Source organism: Acanthochromis polyacanthus, chromosome 11 (genome assembly GCF_021347895.1).
Source record: "Acanthochromis polyacanthus isolate Apoly-LR-REF ecotype Palm Island chromosome 11, KAUST_Apoly_ChrSc, whole genome shotgun sequence".
In the NCBI taxonomy this organism is placed as follows: Eukaryota; Metazoa; Chordata; class Actinopteri; family Pomacentridae; genus Acanthochromis; species Acanthochromis polyacanthus.
Genome location: NC_067123.1, coordinates 39,289,419 through 39,314,011, shown reverse-complemented (window position 1 = coordinate 39,314,011; position 24,593 = coordinate 39,289,419). Strand labels below are relative to the sequence as shown.

The window sequence follows — 24,593 nt, the reverse complement described above, 5'->3', positions numbered from 1 at the left end:
GGATAAGGGTTCAGGGGTAAGATTATTAACACATTTGAAAACTAATTTAAGGAATGAAAACTGCATGAAACTTTCAAAGCTCAATAGATTGTATTTTTTCAAAATGTGGCAGTGGTGCCAACGGACGGGTTTTTTGTCCATTACTTTAAGGGCTTTATTTTACATAATTACCAGGTAAATTTAAATTCAAATTTGTAAAAGCTACTTGGTAATGACAGCTTCTGACATACAGCAACAAATTTTACTTTTTCTGTGCGCCTTTACTGTAGTTATTACGGTACCTTAAGCTTCTTGGTGCTCCTTTCAGCGTCAGTACGGTAACCTACAGCCGCAGTCAGTCGCTTGTTTTCTTCTCTGCTGCACCGTCGCACTACACTGATTCCACCTCATTACCTGGAAAAACTAGTTATTCTGCTCCAGCTGAAGGTAGGTGAATTAAACATCCATTAAAGCAGAATTATATTGATGTGCTGTTTTATTCTCAGGCTTAGAATAAACCGTGTTCTGCTGGTGCGCGTCACCACCGTGTCTCCTCTAAACGAGTCCTGCGTAAAAGTAAACTCAGCAATCTCATTTTGATGCAGGCTCCAGTGGCAGATTTAGAGACACCTTGTGTGTTTGTTTTATCGTATGTCCACAAAGGTGTACTGCAGTGTTCTGTTTGAATCCTGTCATTGTGGTCTGATTTGAGGCCCCAAATGCCTCCTTTCTAAAACGCGTCGTCTGCTTTTTTTGCCCTCAGCTCTTCTCTGTAAAGGAGATCATCAGGAATAGACATCCACAACAGGCTGCTGGGCCTCATTCCTGCTGCGGATCATTCGAAGATTTTACACGGAATTACCTGCAGAGCTGAATCTGCTGAAGTCTGGGTTCATGCCGGATTTCGAGCACTTCAGATTTTCCTACTCGAGCATGAATCCGGTCCTGGGGGAGAACGGCCTCCTGGCTCCGCAGCAGCATCACCACCAGATGACGGGCCAAGCCGACTCCGCCATCCCGGAGCCGGGATACTTCCTGGGGGAGCACGGCGGCTTCGGGCCGGACGGTTTGTCCGGGTTGGATCTGGGCGCGCTGCCGCCGTCCGGCCTCGCCTACCTGCACCTGAGCAGCCCCCTGCACCGGGTCCCACCGGCGGCCACGGCGCTGCGCAACGACCTGGGGTCCAACATCAGCGTGCTGAAGACCCTGAACCTGCGCTTCCGCTGCTTCCTGGCCAAAGTTCACGAGCTGGAGCGCAGGAACAAGGTGCTGGAGAAGCAGCTGCAGCAGGCCCTGGAGGACAACAGCGGAGGGGATCCGCACCAGAAGCCGCTGACCAAAGACATGGGGGTCCAGACCGGATTCATCGGTCCCATCCCACCCAGACCGGGCTACATTCCGCTCCAAAACGCCAACAACCCGGCCTACCTGCCCGGCGGCCTCCTCTCTCCCACCCTCAACCCTCCTCCTCTGTTCGACAACAAACACCTGCTGGGGAACAACCTGAACACGGACTCCAACTCCAACCTGACCACCAGCCCTGCTCTCAGTCCCAGCGACCCGACCAGAACCATCAGCAACATCAACGAGAAGCTCTCCGCTCACACCGGAACCGGCACCAGCACCGGGCCTCCTCCTCCTCCGCGCTTCCTCCCCGGAACCATCTGGTCCTTCAACCACACCCGGAGGTTCGGCACCGGCAGGGAGTCGTGCGTCACGGGGCCCGGAGTGTCCTGGACGCACCCGGACGGTGTCGGAGTCCAGATCGACACCATCACACCGGAGATCAGGGCGCTGTACAACGTACTGGCCAAGGTGAAGAGAGAGAGGGACGAGTACAAGAGGAGGTGAGGAGCTGAGTCTGTCTGTGGGTTAGAAAATGGTCCTGGTTCTGATGTGGAGATGCTCATTGAAAGGTTTCAGGTGGAGGGTGTTTTCTGTCATCAGAGAGCAGGTTTTAGGATAAAGTTGTGTTTGTAAAGGTTGCAGCTTGGTGCCGGGTGGTTATGGGCAAAATTAGGATTAAAAATTAAATTCAGTGCAGCAAACTTTAATTTCTTGAATCATTCCAATCAAAGGAAGTAGATTACTGATTTACAGAAGACAAGGAACAAAACAGCAACAAAAACAGTACTCCCATTGTTTTGAAGTGATAAAATCTCAATAAGTCCAAATCTACAATTAAATTGGGTGAAAATCAGTTTTAAAAGTTGTAGTGATCTTACTTTTTAAAAAATGTAATAAAATCTGATGATCTAATTCAAAAAGTGAAGAAAGATAAATGCATTTGTCAAAATGTATCAATAAATGAGATCAAAATCAGTTTTAAAAATTGTAATAGGAAATAAATAAAATCTATTAATCAAATTTTTAAAAAATGAAAAAAGATAAATTAGTGAAAAATGTATGAATACATGGATCAAAATCGTGTTTTTTTTTTAAACCGTAATAAATAAAAATCTTGAATCAAAACCGTGTCAACGCACTAATTCGAAGTCAGTAAGACAGAAATACTGAGGTATCCTGCATATTAAATTCCAAAACATATCACAAAAATACAACAAGCAAAGGAAATAAAAGGTTAGAACGGGTTTTCCAGGCTGTTGCTGAGGTCAGGAGCCGATATTTAATCCAGTCAGTATGTAAAATCTATTCATGTCTCCTGTGTTTATTCATTTATTCAGCCTTATTTAAACTCTGAGTGCACTGAGACCTCATTTAAAATGTAGCTGAGTAAGAAAATAAAAGTTGTAGGAACACAAATAAGAAACCTGGACAATAAAAATACTAAAAGGCAAAGTCAGCAATCAGCTAACACAAGAACCACTGGAAACAAAATGAGATCAAATAAACCCTGAACTGCTCAGAGGATAATAACGAGTTCAGCTTTGGATTGTTCTGCAGATTCTGAAGTTTTTCCACAGAAGAAGTCAACAAACCAGAGCATCTTTCTGTAACATTATTCCGCTTCACCAAGGACAGACTGATGCACTTCTGAGAGGCTGTAGAAGATAAAAGCATGATGCCTTCAGGTGCATCCAGCTCCTTTTCTCAGAATGTCAGCAGGCTGAAAACACTGATGGTGCAGTTTTGGCTGCGGCCTCCCAAACTGAAAACACACCAGAGCTGCTGAATCCATAATTCATGGTTCTGGTCAGTTAAACACTTTATTAGAGGAACAAAGTCAATAAGTGATGGTGCAGGTCTGTGATGTTAGTTTGTGAGGCTCAATCACTTTCATTGATTTCAGAAATGTAACTGTCACAGCAGCAGACGTATTGAAACAGAAGCCTGATTCTGATTGAAATAAACCCAGAAATCTTGTACTGTGTGTTTTTGGAGTGATCCTGTCCCCAGACCACACCAGCCTCCATAATGTGGATTCACTCTGAAGGTTCTATCGATTGAGCTCTGAAAAGCCGACACCTGATATCCAACAGGGTCGGCTGATGACATGGTGAGAATTTGTCGCCACACGAGGATTTTCCACGTGCTGTTTATATCCAGGGAGCTCTGCCTCTAATATCTCTGTCTGCATTCTGTCATGGAGGGCATAGCTGCAGATCAATGAGCAGGGCGCCTTTCTGGCAGCGCTGGCTGTACAGGGTTTATTTAAATGAACACAAAGGAGGTCACATTAGGCGAAGGCACAATCCTCAGAAACAAGAACTGAGAGCTGTAACTAAGGATTCTTTCACTGCAAATCCATCTGTCGTATGTATTCTTGATCAACTGATTAATTGTTTGGGCTATAAAATGTCAGAAAATAGTGAATGTTGATGAGCCCAGGATGACCGATAGTGTTGTTTGGTCCTCAACCCAAAGATATTCAGTGTTCTGTTACAGTAGAGGAAAGAAACCAGAATCAGAGATTTTAGACTTTTATTTTGTTAACAATAACTCAAACCCAGATCAAAATAGTTGTAGATTTATTTAAAAGTTGATCCATTGTTCAGTTAGACTCTTTCTGCATCAATATGTTGAAGTATCGTGATTTATATCACATTTATTTCACTGGATTCATCATAACTAGACATTCTACCATCTGCAATCAGTTGCTCAATTTAATTTAGCGAAAATGCATATTATGCTACATTAGCAGCACATATCGATTTTCCATCCATCCATCCATCCATTCTCTATACACCGCTTTATCCTCACTAGGGTCACGGGGGGGGCAAAGCTGGAGCCTATCCCAGCTGACTCAGGTGAAGGCAGGGGACACCCTGGACAGGTCACCAGTCTGTCACAGGGCTACATATACAGACACACAATCACACTCACATTCACACCTACGGACAATTTAGAGTAACCAATTCACCTCAGCATATTTTGGATGGCTGCACAGTGGTGTAGTGGTTAGCACTTTCGCCTTGCAGCAAGAAGATCCCCAGTTCAAATCCCGGCCTGGGATCTTTCGGCATGGAGTTTGCATGTTCTCCCTGTGCATGCGTGGGTTTTCTCCGGGTACTCCGGCTTCCTCCCACAGTCCAAAAACATGCTGAGGTTAATTGGTTACTCTAAATTGTCTGTAGGTGTGATTGAGTGTCTGTATATGTAGCCCTGTGACAGACTGGTGACCTGTCCAGGGTGTCCCCTGCCTTCACCAGAGTCAGCTGGGATAGACTCCAGCACTCCCCATGACCCTAGTGAGGATAAAGCGGTGTATAGAGAATGGATGGATGGATGTTTTTGGACTGTGGGAGGAAGCCGGAATGCCCAGAGAAAACCCACGCATGCACAGGGAGAACATGCAAACTTCATGCAGAAAGATCCCAGGCCGGGGTTTGAACCGAGGATCTTCTTGCTGCAAGGCGAAAGTGCTAACCACTACCCCTCTGTGCAGCCTCGATTTTACATGTGAAGTGTAATTTTAACCATATATTAGATTATATTAATTGTGTTCTCTAAATGCTATGTAAATGTGGACAATTTTCAGTGAATAATTTGCACATTCCTGCACATCCTGGATATTTGCATCACATATTCATCTCTTATGAGCCATAATTACCATGAGTGTTTTCTATAACAAAGCAAAACTCTCTTCAAACATATGTGACAAATCTTTCATTTAAAGCGTTGCAGAGTTACAGGTTTCTTAAACAAACATGACACCGGACTCTTTGTTGCGCTTTCTTGCCCTTTTCCTGCAGGATCTTGATTAGCGTCTGCTGATTTGCAGCTCTCATGTTGCTGTTTGGTGGATTTTGGTGCATAAAACATACAGAAGAGATGAGATTGAAGCCTGTTTTTTTTAGCTCAGTGACTAGCTTGGCCCAGCCTGCAGCCTGCGTGTGTTTTCATTGATGTCTTCCTCCTCCCTGCACCGACACACACCGAAGCACAGTTTGTTTTTTCTAGTGCTGTGTGACGTTAAAAAGCACCGACCTCGACGCTTTGAGCTTCGTCCTGCTGACACGAGATGCTTCTGCAAGACAAACCTTCAGTCACATTGATTTCAGGAGGATGTTAAACTCGTTCTCTGAGCTGCACGTTCACAAACTGCTTATCGTTCCAGTTTTATTGCTGCACTAAAAGTTCCATTAAGTGTTTACATGTTTGAAAGCTATTAGGGTGAGGTGGAGATGGAAAACGTTTGAATAGCTCCTTCAGTAGCATTGTGCTGGCTGTGGAGGTGTTTTTGATCTTTCTGTTTTCTCCTTTGTCGGGACCAGTTTGGTTTGAATTATTTCCATATGCTTTTTTCCTTTTTGGACTTTAGCAACATAGACAGCTCCAAATACTTCACTACACATGAGCCTCAGCTGTTGTTTGTTTTGAGCCCTGTTCCGTTTTTTTTTTTTTTTAAACAATATTAGAAAATGTTAGGTGAGAGTTGGAGTTCTTAATAACTTGGATGGACGTGACTTTGTCCTGATTGGCTCAGTGATGCGAAAGATGATCAGCTGTTCCAGAAAATATCAGTTTCTTTGATAAAGCCTTCAGTCAGCTGGAGCTCCCATGGTGCATTTCAGTGTTAAACGTCCAATCACAGAGCCTAAAATTCTGTCGCAAGTTAACAGTTTAGCAACTTAACATTAGTTCATTACCAGGTCCTGAAAACAAAGCCTCTGCATGAGTGTTTTCTAATAATCTCAATTTGTCAGAAACAGAAATAAAATGATTTTATAAAAGCAAAAAAAAACAAAAAACAAATGGTCATATTTATCAATCTGTGTTATTGAATTATACAGGAAATTCCTGTGTTTGCAGGACTGAAACCAGAATTGTAGAAGTTTAAAAACCTCCATCATGGTCAGTTTGAAAGGATTATATTACTTCTGTGTTTTATTCATCAAGTTTACTGTCCAGTTATACGTTTAGCAAATTTTATTTCCAAACATGAAGGTCAAAATGCTCCTCTGAGCTGCCAAGAATGTAACTGGATGCTATGATGCCAAAAGCCTTTCATTCATTTATTTATCACTGGCGGAAATGAATCCGAACGACTCACTTTGAGTCTAAAAACAGTAGAATCGACACATTAATGCACCCAGGATTTTTCAATCTGAACGGCCTCAGGTTTCTAAAGCTACTGAATCCATGAACAACCATCATCACATTCCTTAATTGTAGCTACGACTGTTTCTATGTTGATGTTTGGTTGCATCTAAAGGGAGGAACCATCAGGGGAGAAGTCACCGTGAGCTGTTGTTTTTCTCTCCTCTCATTACTAGCGGTCGACAGATTGCAAGAATACGATGCTGACGGGCTTTTGCTGTTGTCTGTTCTGCATCTAATAAAATAGACAGATGTGCTAAACATTGAACTCACATGAAGAATCGTCTGCTAGCACCTCTTTTGTTGTCTTTGCCTGTGGACAGCATGGCTGCTGCCTGACTGGTGTGAGATTAATGGGTTAGCAGGTATGCTAGGCTTAAAAGAAGAAGAAGTAAGCAGCACTACAACCATTAAACGTGACAAAAATGACAGATGTTTGGAGATCAGGAGTCTGATGGAGCATGGGAAAAAGCAGTTCCCAGCCTGTTAATAATAATAATAATGATGGTGTATGCATAAATCTGTTTGTTGCAAGTAACAGAACACAGATCAGAGAATGGATTTGTCTATTTGTGTCAGAGAATATATTCAATTTGTCATTTCTATTTTATTTACACTTGAAGAGCTGAAGTTACCTCCATGTAGCCTTCATTATGGGAGCGTTAAACCTGCACTCACTGATGTTTAAATGAATCAAGTTTCAGAGCTCTGTCATGTTAGAAATCAGTGGAAGCACTGAGAGTGCACTGAACAGTAAAATACGTATTTTAACCCATATGATTGTCAGAGAATGGTTCCCTGAGTTAGCAAAGCTGATAACCACCGTCAGTTAAAGGAAACACGCCTGATTCTGAGGTTCTTTTTGTGACATTTTAAATGTTTGTGGGACAGTTTTCTGGAAACTTGGATTAAATGTTTGTCTGTCTGAAGACTGCTGCTTTTCTCTCTCATTAGTCCTCCTTCCATCTTTCTCAGTCTTCTTCTTTTCATCCATTTCCCTCATTCTCTTCCTCCATCTGTCCTTCCTAACATCCTCCTTTTCCTCCTCCTCCTCCTTCATGGTTTTCTCTCAGTACCTGCAATGCAGCAAAGGCCTGTGACCGCCAGCAGTGATGTCACCCTGTCTCCCCCTCTGTCTCCCTTTCTGCCTCCCCCTCTGTCTCCATCTCTCCCTGTCTGTCTCACTCTTTCTCCCCCTCTGTCCCCCTTTCTGCCTCCCTCTCCTCCATGTCTCCCACCCATTTCCCTCTGTTTCTCTCTCTGTCATCCTCTTAGCCTCACCTCCTGTCTCCCCTCCTCTGTCCCCCTCCATCTTGCTCTCAGTCTCACCCTCTGCCTCCCTTTTTGTCTCCCTCTCTCTCCCCCTCTGTCCCCTCTTTGCCTCCCTCTATGACTTCCCGCCTGTCTCCCCCTCAGTGTCTCTCTCTCTCTTTATATCTCATTGCATTTCTCTTCTCTCTCGTCTCTCTGTGTTTCTCTGCTTCCATTACTCTATTTCCTGTCGTCTTCGTTGACTCCTCGTCCGTTTCCTCCCTCCGTGTCTCGAGCTGTGGCGTCAGACAGGCGCTGACGTCATCGTCTTCGTCATCATCGCCTTCATCTCCAAACAACACATCTGTTCAGACCTGCGTTGACTTTACTGACGAGCTCAGAAAACACGGTTTAATGTGCAGCTTCTGTACACCGGAGTCTTGCTGAAATGTGTGCATTCAGCTGGATTACGGAGGTCCGGCCATGATGAAGGTTAATGAGGATGGATGTGAGGATGCAGCTGTGTGCAGGAAAGTCAAGTTCAACATTAAACTGTGACACAAGTTCTCAATGGATCAGGTGCTGTGGACATGTGGGGTTTGTTAGGACTGCCACAATTATGAATTTGGTGATTAATTGTCTTTTTCGTTCCATTTTTACCTGCATTAGTTTTAAATTTGCGGTGTTAGCAGCTGTCATGGTGGGCTTTTTTTATGCAACAGAACCCTTACTTGTGGTTTTCTGATGCTAAATCCATGATGTTCATGTCAGCAGATGCCATGACTGCACTACTCACTGAATATTTATCACTATTTTGGCTTCCCGCAGTTAAATGACATGAGCGACTGTGATGTTGACTTTTAAAATGCTGCACACCTGGAAGTCTCACTCATTAGCAAACAACCCAGGAGAATAAAATCACTTGGTTTCAGGTCAGTGTGACACTAGAACACCTTATTTAGCTCCTTTTAAAGTATTTTTTGTGACAGAGCTGCTGCATTAACTGAATGGAGACTAGAAGCTTCTCTGTGCATGCGAGGCATTTAGGAAACCTCAGTAAATTGTGACGTCGATAAGCAGATGTGCAGAAAATTTGATTTATATTTAGCCAATAGGAAATGCTCTGCTTTAGCATCAGATATTTGTGCATAGATAAGAGTGTAGCACAACATGGTAATGAAAATGATTAAAGTGTAGTAAAATGATTTTGTCCCTGATTAGTGGCGATAAATAATTATAACGTCCACATAGATCTAAACAATAGTCACTATTTTGATCATGATTGTGCTGCTTCAATAGATGATAAAGACAGAAATAATAGATAAATATGGGTAAATAATAACAGGTGAATAATCGAAGTTAAAAGCCTCAGGATTAACAGTTAGTGTCACTGAACTGAAGCACAAGAAGGGCTGCAAAATAGCTTGAAAATAATGACTGAAACGTGACATATCTGCAGCTGTTTTCACATTGGTGAACAGAAATGATTACAGTAGGCATGCAAAATAAGCAAATCTGCTCAAATAATTGTAATTAATTATGTAAGAGTTCTGACAGGCCTCAGTGTTGTCGTGTTGGGACAGGAAGAAGTGCGATAAAGTCCACTGCTTTCTAAAATGTCGGTGCTTTCAGTGGAACTAAAGCGTGAAACATGACGGACAGGCTCACACCAAAGGTTACTCTGCCTGCTTTTGGCCACAGAACACATAAACACACACTGTTGTGTTGTCTCCACGGGCGTTAAGTGTTCGCTCCACTAATAATAGAGAGCAGCAAATGTCGGCTCTCATTTTTCCAGTGAGAGGCTGCAGTGACTCATGCAGAGCGTTTGTGGATTAGGGCTGGATACAGTGAGAGATGAAAGCAGAGAGATGGCGTCACTTTGTATTTAAAGCCACAAAGAGGACAGCCAGGTTGTTTGGTGGAGGTGCTGCATGGTTATCTGTAGCGTTAAAGATAATGTGTTGTGGTGTGGGGTTATTCATGTGTTGCATATTGTTGGTTTTAGCTCATTAGCTGCAGTTTGCCGTTCCAAAAATGTCCATAATATAAAATAGACTCATTCAGGGTGTGACGAGATTGTAAAAAGTGGAAAATGGTAAAAGTTCTTGCAACATATAGACTTCATCTCGGTCCTTTCAGGCTTTTTTTTTTTAGCACAGTTTTAATTCAAAGTCGTACAAAATGAAAACAAAAACTCCTCTTTGTTCCAAATGTTAAGTTGGCTGCAACATTTTTTTAAAGAATATGTCAACATTTTTGAGAAACATTTCCTCATTTCTGTTAATCTTGTGTGTTGCACGAGTGTAGATTTAAACCCGGGTGATAAACTTAGCATAGAAAGTGACAGCTGTAGAACAGTTCTCCAAGTTTACAAAAAGCACCTGCCTGGGTGACGAGCGATGTATTCCACAAGCTTTTATTTCTGTGTTTATTGGCAGCGTCCTAACATCCCGGCAGCAGTCGATTAAGTGCTCTGATAATAAAAAGAAAAAGCCTGTCCAATTATTCTATTTATTTTGCATGAGATGATTGGACAGATGCCTAACTAACTGTCATGCAGAAAATGCTGAATAACCGACGATGCCGAAAAAAGATCCACTTAAACTGACTAGATAATTGTGACCATTTGGATTTGTGCATTTTTAAGTTCCCCTTTGCGTGTCTTTCTTCCTCCAGTTTTCAGTTCCTTCTACAGTGTTTGTGTGCATGTTTACCGCCCGGCAATGAGCAAATATCGTTGGATGGTGTTTGTCTGTATTGGCTTTGAATGGGACCATTTGCAGACATGGTGATGGAGCCTCATTTTGTGTTTGTAGACCGAAAGTAGAAACACGCTTTTTGTGAAAATTAATTTATTCGACAGGAACCAGGTACAGAAGAACATTAAACAGAAGATGAAGATGCTCTGGACCAGATTATACTCGTTAGTTTCCATCTGCAGTCCCTGGAGCAGGCAAGAGAGAAACAAGTAAAGACAGAAAAGCAATACACTTTTGCTATTTAAGAAAAAGGATCTCACATTCTCACAATTAAAAATGTAATTTCAAGACTGTCAAAGCTGACAGGTTTGGCAACTTCTGTAGAAATTTCTAATCATTTTGGACAAATGTGGAGATTTGTTAAAGATTCCTGTATCATTGCTAGATGGAGGCACGGCGTCACTGTAACCATGACAACCAGTGAACACTACATCAGCTGATTGTGATCCTACTACAAATCCACCACTGAGGACTTATCAGGACTTATCCATCAGAAATGATCCAAGGAACAACTGATTAAATTGTTTGTGTGTTTGAGTCCCATCAATTCCCACCGCCAGCCACATATTTAGGTCACGTGTACATAATGTACACATGCATAACACACGCCTGTGGTCAGCGCAAGGACAGGGAATGAACGGTCTTGGTGGAGTACTGACCTTTCTGAGTGCTTTTCTTGTTTGTTTCTGTTTTTACAGTTTCTGGCTGATACACGGTGTAATTTAATTTTTTATATTATCTAATAAAGCAAACATGTCTTTCAAACCTGTCTGCACATTTTGGGGTTTTGAGAGTTGAAGCTGCTGCGTCTGCATTTTTAAACTCACGTCATCCTGTTTCATGACATCTCAGGAGTGCAGCCCAGCAGGAAAATCCTCCACTTCTTATTACTTTTAGCTTCAAGTTTGACTCTTTAGCTGCCTTTGACATGTGCAGAAGCTTTTCCACCATCAAGGGGCTATGAAACCGTCACAGATGAAGCAGCTGCTGTGAATCCAGTCAGATATGATGAGGAGCAGCAGCCTCACTGCAGAGACACGTGTTGAGACTGACAACAGCATCAGAGCCACCAGGACACCGAGGCCGTTCCTCTAACTGTTACATTGGAGCGTGTCTTTCTCTGATCATTGCATCTCAAATACCCCAGACCCGGTTTATTACTCCTGCTTCTGACACTTGCTCTGTTTTTTAATCAGTGTGACCAAGAAGTTCTTGGCTTTGAGTCAGATTTCACTCAGTGTAATGAGGAGATGCTCCATGAAAACCCAACAACCTCCCAGCAGACTGGAAAGACGTGTTTCCTTTGAAAAGCATTTTTTAAAATTGGTGACAGAATCTGTAAAAACACAAATAACGGTTGGATTGTTTAGAGACAAGCCGTTGTGCATTCAGAGACGGGTTTTCTTCTTTGTGGTCTTTTTCTGTGTCGTTGTGGTTTTTTTTTGGTCTTGGTGTTTATTTTGAGTGTGTTTGTGGTTGTTTTGTTTCTGTTTGCATTGGCTGTGCATCTAATTGTGTTAATTTTGCATCACTTTATATCAGTATAATGTGATTTTTTTTTTTTTTGAGTGTTTTCCTGAGCTTGTTGGGTTTATTCTGAGCTCTCTGCTCCTCTTCTTTTTTTGGTGTAGGTGTTTAGTGGATATTTTATGGCTCTTAGCAGCTGTTTATCAGTTAGTTGTGTTTTTTTGTGTGTGTGTTATATGAGGTTTTATCTGTATTAAAACAGCAATATCTACATGAAGAATTTTGCGTGTGTTTGTGGTTGTTTTCTGTGTTGGTTTTGCATCTGTTCATTTTGTGTTTCTTAATTAATTAGATTCTTTTTGAAAGAACATTAGGAACATTGTTTTTCTTGTCTCTGCAACCATTTTGCATTAATTTGTGTGTCTAAGCGTTTATTTTTATCTGTGTTTGCACTAACTTAGCGTGTGTTTATCCCTTTTTCTTGGCTCTATCTCACTGTGGTTGTTTTGTTTCTCTTTCTGTTTTTTGTGTCTGTGACCATTTTGCATCTCTTTTATTAGTTTAGATTTTTTGTGCTTCTTTTTTTATCTCTACTGCTATTGGTTGTTTTTTTGTCTTCTTTAGCTCTGTTTGCATTGAAGTAACATCTGATTGTGCTCCTTTTCCATCTGATTCTGTCTCTCTGGTCAGTTTACGTCTCTTTTTTCAGTTTTATTGTGGGTCTCAGCAGATGTTTATCTCTCTTTGTTGCTGTTTTGTGCCTGTTGGTATCTGCTTTGGGTAATTTTGTGCCTCTTTGCTATTGTTTTATGTTTGTAGAATTAGTTTCATCAGATTAAATGTAAAATCAATAGCAGCCTCTTGTAGGTTTAGCGAGTTCAAAGCTGTGGATGTTCACTGCTTGTCTGCTCCTCCAGCTGCCAAAAATAACGGATTAATCCTGGAAGGCTGATGATGAAGCGTTTTTGTCCTTATGAGACTAACACTGAGGGCAAAAGGACCAACCAAAACCACAGAACGCCTGGAGAACGCAGACCTGCAGCTGAGAGTGACGGCAAATTAGCCAGTGGCTTTAAAGACATCATTTAATGAAATATTGGGTTGATTGAGAGCAAATTGTGACGTTTTGATGGCACACAAAAGTGCACCAATTCATTCTGCAAAGCTGGATATGGATGTCATTTACTGGATCGACGTCTCAGCCTCAGTGTTTGTGACTTACATCCACTCCATCATTACAGGCTGCCACAGTCATTTCTTTCTCGTGTTACTTTACATAAAATGATTCCGGGGAGTTTGGTACAGTTCTAAATGTAGGAGACTGAGAGCTCTGACATCATTTGTGTACTTTGTATAATCAGATACCCTCAGGTGACACTTTATTATTGCATCAGGGGAGATTCTGTAGCTTGGATTTGTGCATCACAGTCGTTAGGATTCACACTGTGAGTGTTGCAGCAAACGTCCCTTCAGTTGTTGATGTTTTCCTCTGTGTGTAAACACTGCAATGGCTGATTGATCAGTTGTCCTTCATGTGGAACTGATGTGACTAAATGAGCATATTCATGTCAGTGTAAGACAGAAAATACATGACGGTATAACAGAAGATGGAGCGTTGCAGTGCAGCTTCTGCCTCTGCTCTGTGTATTTCTGCCTCCTCTCCATAGAGACGGAGTGTTGCCGTTCGTGCTCTACGTGCATCAACGTGCTCTCTGCTTATGCAACACCTGCTGAGTGATAACGGTGATGGTCAGTCAGGTTTCTACGGAGGGTTTGGCTTCAAGCTGCAGAAGGAGGAGGATGAACAGGTTGTCAGAACAGTTTTGCTCCCGTCACATTTTTACTCACGGTGAGCTCGTTTGTCACTGCAGCTTAAAGTCCTTCACCACTATGAAAACAGAATGAGCATGACCAGAAGGAGAGAGAAGTCAAAAATGTGTTCTGTGCAATATGACAAAATTATAATGGAATAAATCAGAAACAAATCAAAGTTGAATTTCTGGATTTATTTTACAAAAATGAAAACCTTCAAAGGTGTTGCCAACAATGTAAAACACTATATGCCATCTATATTTGACTGTTTACATTTTTGTATTTATTATCCCCCGCCTCCACAAAGTGAAAAAGGGGGATATAGGTTTGGCCTCCGTCTGTCCATGCTTCCGTCATGAAGGGGACAGCTTTTCTCGGAAACTATTACAGCTAGGATTACGAAATTTAGTGTGTAGCTTCACACCATGGACACCTTGATCAAGTTCAAAAATGAGACCTGTGCGATAATATTTAACCCTTTAAGCTTCAGTCAATTCCAGCCGTTTTCAGTACAAAAAATCGCTAACATTCTATTTTTAAATAAAAAAATTACGAAAAATACGGGGAATATTGGACGGGCATCGCGAGGTGCATTTCCTTGATTTTATACCGACTTCAGGACATGTTTTGGACAAAATAGTTTACTGGCTTGTGTCATCTGGATGTAAAAGGTTGGATAATGGCTGTTTTTTGTGGAATATTTTCATCTGTGTGTAATAATGAACCCGGAAATGTGAGTTGCGCTGTGTGCGTTGAAGCCGTGTATAGAGAAAGGATGGATGAATATTTGTTTTTGTCAGACAAATGTGTTTTTCTCACCCGCTGTGGTAATCGCATCTGAAAGTGGTTTATACCGGCGGATTCATGAGAATCTAAGCTTTCCATCGGCGTATAGTGTTTGTATAATCGTGTTTGCAGCCGTCGGACATTCTTGAAATTCCTATGCAAATTAGTAGGTGTACCGCCGACGGTACACTAAAGCTCAGAGTTATGGCCCTTGATCACTATTTTGGATATAGACTCATAGACATCACATGTGGCGGGGGATATTGATGACCATGTCGTCTTGTTTCCAAACTTGTCTTCTTTGCTCTCAAAACGCTGCCTCCAGTTCAGCTGAGTTTTTATTATGCGACCGCTGGGTGCAGCCGACTCAATTTTAACTTTACAGTTGTGTGGTTTTTTTTATTTTTTGAGGGCTGGGAAGGCGATAATTAAGATTGATTAATTACAGAAAAAAAACGCATTAAATTAAAAAAATGGCACCTTTTTCAGTTCCCTAATTTCTGGCACTTCGGTAACACTGATGACCACTGTAGCCCAGTAGGTGGCGGTAACGAATCTAAAATCTGTTTGCCAGCTGCAACTCGATGAGCCCTCAGTAGAGGGCAGAACCACGCCCTCTGCTGGCAAAAACCCTGTCCTCCCTATACAACTGATGCAATATGTATCAATTTTGATCATCGTACGTATCTCCCTTCCTACTTGATCTGCTGACCTGTAACTCCACAACTGAGCAGGGGACCTTAGACTGATCTTCAGTGCCAAATTTGATTATCCTGACTTCAGCGGTTGCAGAGATATCGGACCGGACATAGTCACATACATACATACATACATACACACACATACCCAGCCAGATACCGCACCGAATGCAATAACCCCGCCAACGTACCCGTCGGGCGTGGTTAATAAAGAATGAAATGTTGGGGCAGCAAAATTTCTCTTTTATTTTGAAAACTGCTCAGCAAAAATATTTCTGAAAGTCTTTGAGGAAATAAATAAGCTCCCGAATCTGTCCTGGTTTCAGTTTAACGATGACTGGTTTAGACATCAGATCTCAGCGCCTCATTAACATCAATGAAACAACTTTGTGCAAATGAGAGTGCACACGTTTAGCAACAACAGTCCTGGTACCTACTAAGGCTGTAGCCATCCCATAATAGACCCCTTTCAAAGGCATTAAAAGTATTAGTTTCCAAAAAGCCTTAAAATGTTGAATATAAATCGCTATAATGTCACTTTGAGTTTGCACTAATCTGTGAATGCAGCAGGCAGATGAAAAATGCAGATAAATACAAACAAAAGAGTTTAAGTTCACGTGTTTGTTTTTTCATTGATTCAGTCGTCAACCAGCATTTATTTGAACTGAAAAAAAATTCTTGTGTTAAATATTGATATTTAATATATTTATAAAAACAATCACAATTAATATCAAAGCCTGTAATTAGTAGGATTTTTTTAATTGCATCCTCCTCTGGTATTTTTTACAGGTTTTTTTTTGTTTTTGATAAATGTTTAGAAGTAGAATAAAGTGATTTAGATGAAATATCACATTTTTAAATTGAGATTTGGTTCATTTTGCAGATGGAAAATCCAACATTATCCGTTTCTGATGAACGGTGTCACGTTGGTGGTTTAGTTTTTGTTGACATCACGTATTCAGTGATAAGGTTTAGAGGTTCAGAGCGCCTGTTTGATAGTCTGTGAATCATCTTGTTTCTTTTGTGTCACACAGCTCAGTTTTTGTGTTTGTCTCAGTTTAAAACGTCCTGCTTTGTGTGCGTTTCTAGATGGGAAGAAGAATACACAGCCAGGATGGACCTGCAGGAGAAGGTGGCTGAACTTGAAGAGGTAAATGTTTCTTGGTTTTAAAGATGCTTTTGGCTTTTCTCCGCATAATGTTTGAAGCAAAAAAGTTTATGGTTCTCTGATTCAAGTCATTAAGTTTTTTGTGAGCAATATTCCGATTTCATGTCCAATATTTCATTATCATGTGTGACATTTCTTTACTACCACAGTAAACTGCCAGAATTACTTTTAATTGTTCTATTTTACATCATCGTTGGAGCTCACCTGTTTAAATTTTCTATAATGTCTCATTCTTGTGTCTCGTTGCTTTTCTAGTAGATATTTAGTTTTCTGAGCAATATCTGCAAAAGAATTTCCTTCAGGATTAATAAAGTTTTACCTTACTTTATCCTGACTTGTGAAAAACACAGACAGTATGTCAGTGTATAATTTAATTTAGCAGAAGCTTTTATCCAAGACACATCTGAGAGTAGATCTAACACAAGCAGAGACCTGGGTAAGATCTGCCAAACAGGTTCAGGTGTGTTTCAGGTCAATTTCTGCGTCCCAGTGCTGATGACAGGATGAGTTTCAGGTGCAGAACCTGTGCAGGTAGAGCTAATTTCTCATCCTCCCGGTATGAAGACGCACAGCATGCAGCAATGGATCATTCCTGCTCTTCATCTGCAGTGTGAGGGTGAGCCTTCCGAGCAGCCCGCGTTTTGCCCAGCCGGACAGGGAACGCCGGACCTTACTTGCCTCCCAGAGTGCCTTGATTGGCTGGCCCCCTCCCCGAGAAGGACTCGTCGTCGTTCTTGGCCGCAGCAGCCGTTGACATGCTGGCATGAGTGGCCAGACTGATGGCCCGGGTGACGCCGCCGGAGCTCCCGAGGTGCCGAGCAATACTGTGAGAATCCGTTTTCCCAGTTTCCGAGGGGATCGACGCCGCATCCTCCATCCACCAGGAGCTCCAGGCTTAGTCCTCACCCGTCCTAGAGGGACCCAGAGCCGCCTCACGTGGTCCCCAGGGAGTCGACGCTGCCTCACCCGTGTTGGAGGAGCTCCAGGAGTCCTCGTCTGTCCCTGACAGTGTTGCTGCAGCCTCGCTATTCCGAGAGCGATCCCGCTTGCCTCACCAGACTCTGGGTTATTCTGGGGAGAACCTGAACTGCTTTCGAGTAGATTAATACTTTTTTGTGGTGCCCCTCTGTGTGGGGCACTCTTGGGTTGGTTTGGTTTTTTTATTTACTGGATTAAGTTTGTTTGCATTTTTGTAAATAAAATCCTGCTTATCTACAGTGTGCCCAGTGTCTTCTGTTGCTCTCGCTTTGGGTTCAGGTTTCCCTTATCCCCTAACATTCTGCCTGATGAAAAATGTTGTTTTTGTTTTGTAGGACTTGCAGGAGAGCGAGGTGTGTCAGGATGAACTGGCTCTGAGGGTGAAGCAGCTGAAGGCAGAACTGGTCCTGTTTAAAGGACTCGTCAGCAACGTAAGTCAGCTCAAACTTCAGCTTTAATTTTAATAGATGCTTTTAATAATTCAAATGACTCGCATGCTTAAGTGTTTACAGCCAAACCTTTAGCTACCTATGACCAGAACTACATACATGTGCAGCAGCTGAACTGAGTCATGGTTGTGTCTTTGCCTCAGAACCGCTCAGACTTGGACAGTAAGATCCAGGAGAAGGCCATGAAGGTTGACATGGACATCTGCCGCCGCATCGACATCACGGCCCGGCTCTGTGACGTGGCCCAGCAGAGGAACTGTGAGGACATGATCAACATCTTCCAGGTATGTCTGCGGCCATGAATGTCCTCAAAGCTGCCATCTGGACTGTAGACTGTGCAGGCCGAGAGTGGCCTGCCAGAAGATCTAATATGGGATTTTCTTGTGTTTTAGTTTAGTTTCTTTTTGGTTTTTGTGGGGGGGGGGGGTTTCCCTCATTTTGGGTTTGGCTTTATTCATTTAGTTGTCTTGCTTGTGTTTGTCTTTGCATTTTGTAGTCTTTTTCTAGTTTATATAGTCTTAAAGTAAAATGCTATCATTTCCAGATGTGACTAAATGTTGTTCCTTTGCAGATGCTGATCTGGAGGTTGCCATGTGGAAGTGATAAACTAAGACAATGTTGTTGAATTTGAATATTTTCAGGTTGTTTTTAACTACCAAAACTTTAAATATAGATGTTTTTTGCACTACAAAAGGGAAAATTAGGAGTTGTGGTCATACAGTGTTTTTACTGGTCAGCTGGAGATCAGATTGGGCTGAATGTAGAACCTGAGATGAGTCTGGCTCCCCTACTACAGAATAAACTCGTGTCCTCCCAGCAGGTTCCCACACCGCCTTCCACTCTGAGCCGCCGCGCCAGGAAGCGAAGCGGCCAATCGCCGAAGCCCGGGGACGGAGACGAACTGAGCATGTCTGAGAGCGAGGGAGGCGGTGCCAGAGATGAAGAGTCGTGCAGCTCATCAACCAATCCGATCAATGAACAGATGCAGAGGGTGCTGAATCAGCTGTAAGTGTTTTTGTAATTCAGACACAGCAGTGGTGAAGCATCCACTAACTTCTGTCTGTTGTGCAGGAGAGAGAGTGAGTTTGAGGATGACTGCGACAGTCTGGCCTGGGAGGAAACTGAAGAAACTCTGCTGCTGTGGGAAGATTTTCCTGGATGCACACTGGGAGTGGAGACACAAGGAGAGGTACAAACAAGGTTAAAGAAGCAGCTTTGTGGTCATTCTAGTACATGGCAAAATTTGATGGGAGATGTGGCTGCGTAAGATTTAATGTTTCTAAATTAACTAGATGAGCCCTCAGTAGAGGGCAGAACCACGCCCTCTGCTGGCGAAAACCCTGTCCTCCATATACAACTGATACAATGTTTATCAATTTTGATCATCGTACGCATCTCCCTCCCTACTTGATCTGCTGACCTGTAACTCCACAACTGAGCAGGGGACCTTACACTGATCTTTCGTGCCAAGTTTGATTATCCTGACTTCAGCGGTTGCAGAGATATCGGACCGGACATAGCCACATACATGCATACTTACCCAGCCAGATACCGCACCGAATGCAATAACCCCGCTGACGTACCCGTCGGGCGTGGTTAACAAGTGAGGCTTAAAATGTAAATGAACACTTGAAAACAGGGTTGCTTTTATTCATCTGTTAATGTTCTGCTTCCAGTGACAAGTTAATTAACCTCAGCATATAACTGTTTTATTCTTTTGTTTTATGACAAACAGCTCCAGGAGGAGTCCATTGAGGATGTGATTAAGGACACAGAGTCGCTGTTTAAGTCCAGGGAGAGGGAGTACCAGGACACCATTGACCAGATAGAGGTGAGGTAGTTCCACTCGACCAAAGAAATCCTCCAAGAGCAGCGGTGATTGAAGTAACGAGTATTTTTGTCTTGGTCAGCTGGAACTGGCCACTGCCAAGAGTGACATGAATCGCCATCTGCATGAGTACATGGAGATGTGTTCCATGAAGAGAGGCCTGGATGTCCAGATGGAGACCTGCAGGAGACTCATTAGTCAGAGTGGAGACAGGTATGTTTCATGCATGTGGTTTCCATCTTCATGTGTGTTGCTTCATTCTTCCATCCTGATGCTTCAGTCCCTTCCATCTTCATGCATGTGACTTCTGTGTTGTGTTTCCATTGTCATCCTTTTTTTTCTTGCTTCTGATTTCATCTTAATGTTTTGATCTTCATGCTTCAGATGCTCTGTTCTGTATTTATCCTGATGCTTCTGTCCTGTATTTTTCTTCTTGATTGTGATCCTTTGATCTTCATACTTCTATCTTTATTTTACTGATGTCTCCTTGTAGCTTGTGTCTTGTTCTTCTTGCTTGTCTTTCCTATTTCATGCATGTGACTTTTGTTGATTCTGTCTTCATGCTACTCATGTGTTGATTCCATTTTATCATTTTGCTGTGGCTTGATTTTCCCTGCTTAATGCTTCTGTCCTCATCTATTTTCATGTATCTTTTCTTGATTGAATTTTGTTTCTGTTAGTGTGTTTGGTCCCCTGTCCCATCTTCTATACCCTTTTGATGCGATAACCTCTTTGCACTGTTTCAGGAAATCCACAACTCTCATGGCTGACTTGGACACAGACAAGAAGCTGGCCTTACCTCCACAATAGTGATCCCAGATGCTGCAATTCTGTTGTAAAAATTAAATGTTTTTTTTTTTTATTGCATATACATCAATGACAGATGAAAAAAAAAAAAAAAAGCTGCTGTTAAAACATCAGCTGCATTGAACAGCAATAATATGAAACTGCTACCTTCCTGTGCTTTCCAGCTACATTAACAAACAATACATTTTACAAGAACTTTCCTGTTGACTTTGAGGATAAATGTTCTGCACACCAGGGAATCTATTAAAGGAACAGAGGAAATGATTACTTTACACTTAATATTACACAGTAAACTACTAAGTAGAGGAGGCAAAGGCCAAACAAGAGGCTTATGATGACTTTTATGCTAGGTTGGACAGTAAGGAGGGACAGACTGACCTGTATAGGTTGGCAAAATGGAGATAGGAAGGACATGCAGCAGGTTAGGGTGATAAAGGGTGGAAGTGTGCCAAAAATAGTACTTTAAAGAGTTGATGAATGAGGAAAATGAGAGAGAACAAAGAGTAGAAGAGGTGACTGTTGTGGACCAGGAAGTAGTAAGGATGAAGTGAAGAGGGCATTGAAGAGTGGAAAGGCACTTGGTCCTGATGATACCTGTGGAGGTGTGATAGACAGCAGTCTCCATGGACTGTGATGCTTGCATATGACATTGTGATCCGTATTGGGAACAAGTGATTTGATCTGGAAAGGAGAGGAATGAAGGTTAGACAGAGTATCTGTGTGAGGTTACAGGGACAAGAGATCAAGAAGATGGTGGATTTTAAGTACTTAGGGTCAACAGTCCAAAGCAATGGACAGTGAAGTCAAGTGTGATAGTTTCAGCTAAAATGAAAAGTTTACAAAACTGTGGTGAGACCAGCCATGTTGTTTGGTCTGGAGACGGTGTCCCTGAGGAAAAGACAGGAGGCAGAGCTGGCAGTTCTCTTTGGAAGGTTTATGGATGTGGTTAAAGAGGACATGAAGGCAGTTGGTGAGAGAACAGGACGCAGAAGAGAGGGTTAGATGGAGGCAATTGATTCACTGTGGCGACCCGTAAAAGGAAAAGCTTACACAGTGAACTACTGTTCAATTTGCACATTATGGGAAGCTTTAAATCCTAAAATATGACCCAATTAAAGAAAACTTCAAATATTAAAGCCCTACTTGCCTTAAACTGATGTCCAAATTTTTTAAACACAACAACATTTTTTTGTCTCTATCCAAACATTGCCACACTTACAACTTAGCTTCATATTTATTTGGACTAAATATGACTGCTTTGTAAAACATAATTACATCAATATTTCTTCTACAGGATAAAAACTCTACCAAAATTTGCAGACATTTTTCAAAACTAACTGAAATCAGGTGAACTCTATCTTTTGGAAAACACATTTTAAAATTGAAAATATAGAAAATTATTTACTTATTCAAAAATACCTAAGTATGTATTAAGGTTGAGAAAATTCAATATAACTAAGATAACTCTGACTAAACTGACACTGTAAACTTTTACAACTCTATTAAACACAGATAATCTAAAAACACCATGGAGAGGAGGTGATTTTGATTATAACTTAGGACTTAAGTATGAAATTTTGTGACTCCATGTCTAATCAATGCCATGCAACTGACCTCATTTGCTTCTTCTGTGACTTTCAAAACATTTTTAATTTACAAAACTCTAAATGTATTTTAAGAAATCTTTGTCCTGTAAAATGTACAGTTTGTAAAAGATAAAAACACTGCATCAAATGTACATAATACTGCTTTGTATAATGCTTAACTGTTAATGCTGTAACAAGTCTTAGGATGTAAATTTAGCTGATATTAAAGCTAATTAACATTTGATTTTAAAATGTCTATTTTTTGCAGCAGTGCTGTTAATAAGAGTTGAACTAGACCTATTAGTAGTGTCAGGCAGCATCATTGACATTATTTTATAGCAAATACACCCCCAGAAATGATTAAAATCATAGGGTTTGAAGTCTGCATCAGGATTTAAAATCTATTTTATGCTGATTTTACTGTTGCTGCAGTGCTTTTTTTTTTTTCAATTTAAGGTTCACTAATTCAAACATCATCACATCTTTCATTAGATGAATGTCTGATTGTTCAGTAACCTGCCAGAAAACAAACCCATTCAAAGGAAACATTTCTTTTCAGTCCTGTAGTTTTCTTCCCTGACCACATTCACATTTTGGGTCAAAACATAGTAACTGCAAGCGTGCAATAGACTTAAGCAAAGTAGGAAAACATCACTCACCACAGATGCTGCTTTCACTGAAATGTCCGTATCTGCATCATCCAACTGTACATAGAATCTGTGAACACAAAAGAAAAAAATGACCTCATGAAACACAAATTACAGCTCAGAAAAAAAAAAAAAACATACATTAACTGCAAATTGAATCCCCAACAGTAAAGACTCCTGAATGTGTGAGCGAAATGCCAGTAAACTGAAGCTGCTGTGATGTCTGATGCAGGGTGTTTGTTCAATGGGATCTTTAGCTTTTGGTGTGCTGAGCTGTATGTTTGACAACTTTACTGAATAAACATGAAAAATGCACTAAATAAATGATATAAAAAGACTGTTTGTTCTTTGACATTTTTTTGTTTAGCTACCAGATGTTTACTTCAGAAATATTAAAAAATACTGCACATCTGAAAACAAATTATACATTCATTTACTGGATTATTCACCCAATTAAAAATAGCATGACCATTAAAATTACATATTAAACCTAAATGTATTTCATCCACACACAAAAAAGCATAGAAATACATCAAAGACATTTACTCTTAACAGTTGTCATCAAAAGTTGACACACACTTGTAAAGAACATAATATCAGGGCTCTCTTGAATTTTCAGTCATTTCTATAACATTAATTCTCACATAACACCTAAAACTAAAGAATTACACACGTGGACAAAATTGTTGGTACCCCTCGGTTAAAAAGGAAAAACCCACAATTCTCACTGAAATCACTTGAAACTCACAAAAGTAACAATAAATAAAAATTTATTGAAAATTAAATAATCAAAAACAGCCATTACTTTTGAATTGTTGATTAACATAATTATTTAAAAAAACAAACTAATGAAACAGGCCTGGACAAAAATGATGGTACCTCTATAAAAGATTGAAAACTATTTGACCAGAGTGACATGATTAACTCAGGTGTGTCATTTAATTGACATCACAGGTGTTTCCAAACTCATAATCAGTCAGTCTGCCTATTTAAAGGGAGACAAGTAGTCACCCTGCTGTTTGGTGAAAAGGTGTGTACCACATTGAACATGGACAACAGAAAGCGAAGGAGAGAATTGTCCCAGGACATCCGAAAAAAAATTATAGACAAACATCTTAAAGGTAAAGGCTATAAGACCATCTCTAAACAGCTTGAAGTTCCTGTGACAACAGTGGCTCATATTATTCAGAAGTTCAAGACCCACGGGACAGTAGCCAACCTCCCTGGACGTGGCCGCAAGAGGAAAATTGATGACAAATTGAAGAGACGGATCGTTGGAATTGTATCCAAAGAGCCCAGAGCAACCTCCAAAGAAATTAAAGGTGAACTCCAAGGCCAAGGTACATCAGTGTCAGATCGCACCATTCGTCGTTGTTTGAGCCAAAGTGGACTTCATGGGAGACGACCAAGGAGGACACCACTGCTGAAAAAAACTCATAAAAAAGCCAGACTGGAATTTGCAAAAATGCATGTTGACAAGCCACAAAGCTTCTGGGAGAATGTCCTTTGGACAGATGAGACCAAACTGGAGCTTTTTGGTAAGGCACATCAATTCTATGTTCATAGACTCAAAAACCAAGCATACGAAGAAAAGAACACTGTCCCTACGGTGAAACATGGAGGAGGCTCAGTAATGTTTTGGGGCTGCTTTGCTGCATCTGGCACAGGGTGTCTTGAAAGTGTGCAAGGTACGATGAAATCTGAAGACTATCAAGGCATTCTGGAGAGAAATGTGCTGCCTAGTGTCAGAAAGCTTGGTCTCAGTCGCAGGTCATGGGTCTTCCAACAGGACAACGATCCAAAACACACAGCCAAAAACACCCAAGAATGGCTGAGAGAAAAGCGTTGGACTATTCTAAAGTGGCCTTCTATGA

At 41.4% G+C, this 24,593-nt stretch overlaps 1 protein-coding gene across 2 annotated transcripts; it reads left to right on the top strand.

Annotated features, from left to right (window-relative positions):
* The first annotated feature begins 287 nt into the window (after positions 1-287).
* Positions 288-23,056, top strand: iffo1a (intermediate filament family orphan 1a). 2 transcript variants are annotated; one of them, XM_022211399.2, is made up of 10 exons: positions 288-426; positions 743-1,826; positions 16,346-16,406; positions 17,738-17,833; positions 17,995-18,135; positions 18,672-18,856; positions 18,923-19,040; positions 19,587-19,682; positions 19,762-19,892; positions 20,426-23,056. In XM_022211399.2, the coding sequence occupies exons 2-10, from the start codon at positions 874-876 to the stop codon at positions 20,487-20,489; spliced, it is 1,845 nt and encodes a 614-aa protein (XP_022067091.2). In that variant the 5' UTR covers positions 288-426; positions 743-873; the 3' UTR covers positions 20,490-23,056. The 2 variants fall into 2 exon arrangements, with proteins under 2 accessions (XP_022067091.2, XP_022067090.2); XM_022211398.2 differs by having other exon boundaries at positions 18,669-18,856.
* Positions 23,057-24,593: the final 1,537 nt, after the last annotated feature.

What these genes read in the sequence shown, in the direction of transcription:
- iffo1a (XM_022211398.2), top strand. Translation starts at nt 874, where the DNA reads ATGCCGGATTTCGAGCACTTCAGATTTTCCTACTCGAGCATGAATCCG. An exon ending in TTAAAGGACTCGTCAGCAAC is followed by an intron (nt 17,834 to 17,994) that starts GTAAGTCAGCTC and finishes TCTTTGCCTCAG; the next exon opens with AACCGCTCAGACTTGGACAG. An exon ending in ACATGATCAACATCTTCCAG is followed by an intron (nt 18,136 to 18,668) that starts GTATGTCTGCGG and finishes GTGTCCTCCCAG; the next exon opens with CAGGTTCCCACACCGCCTTC.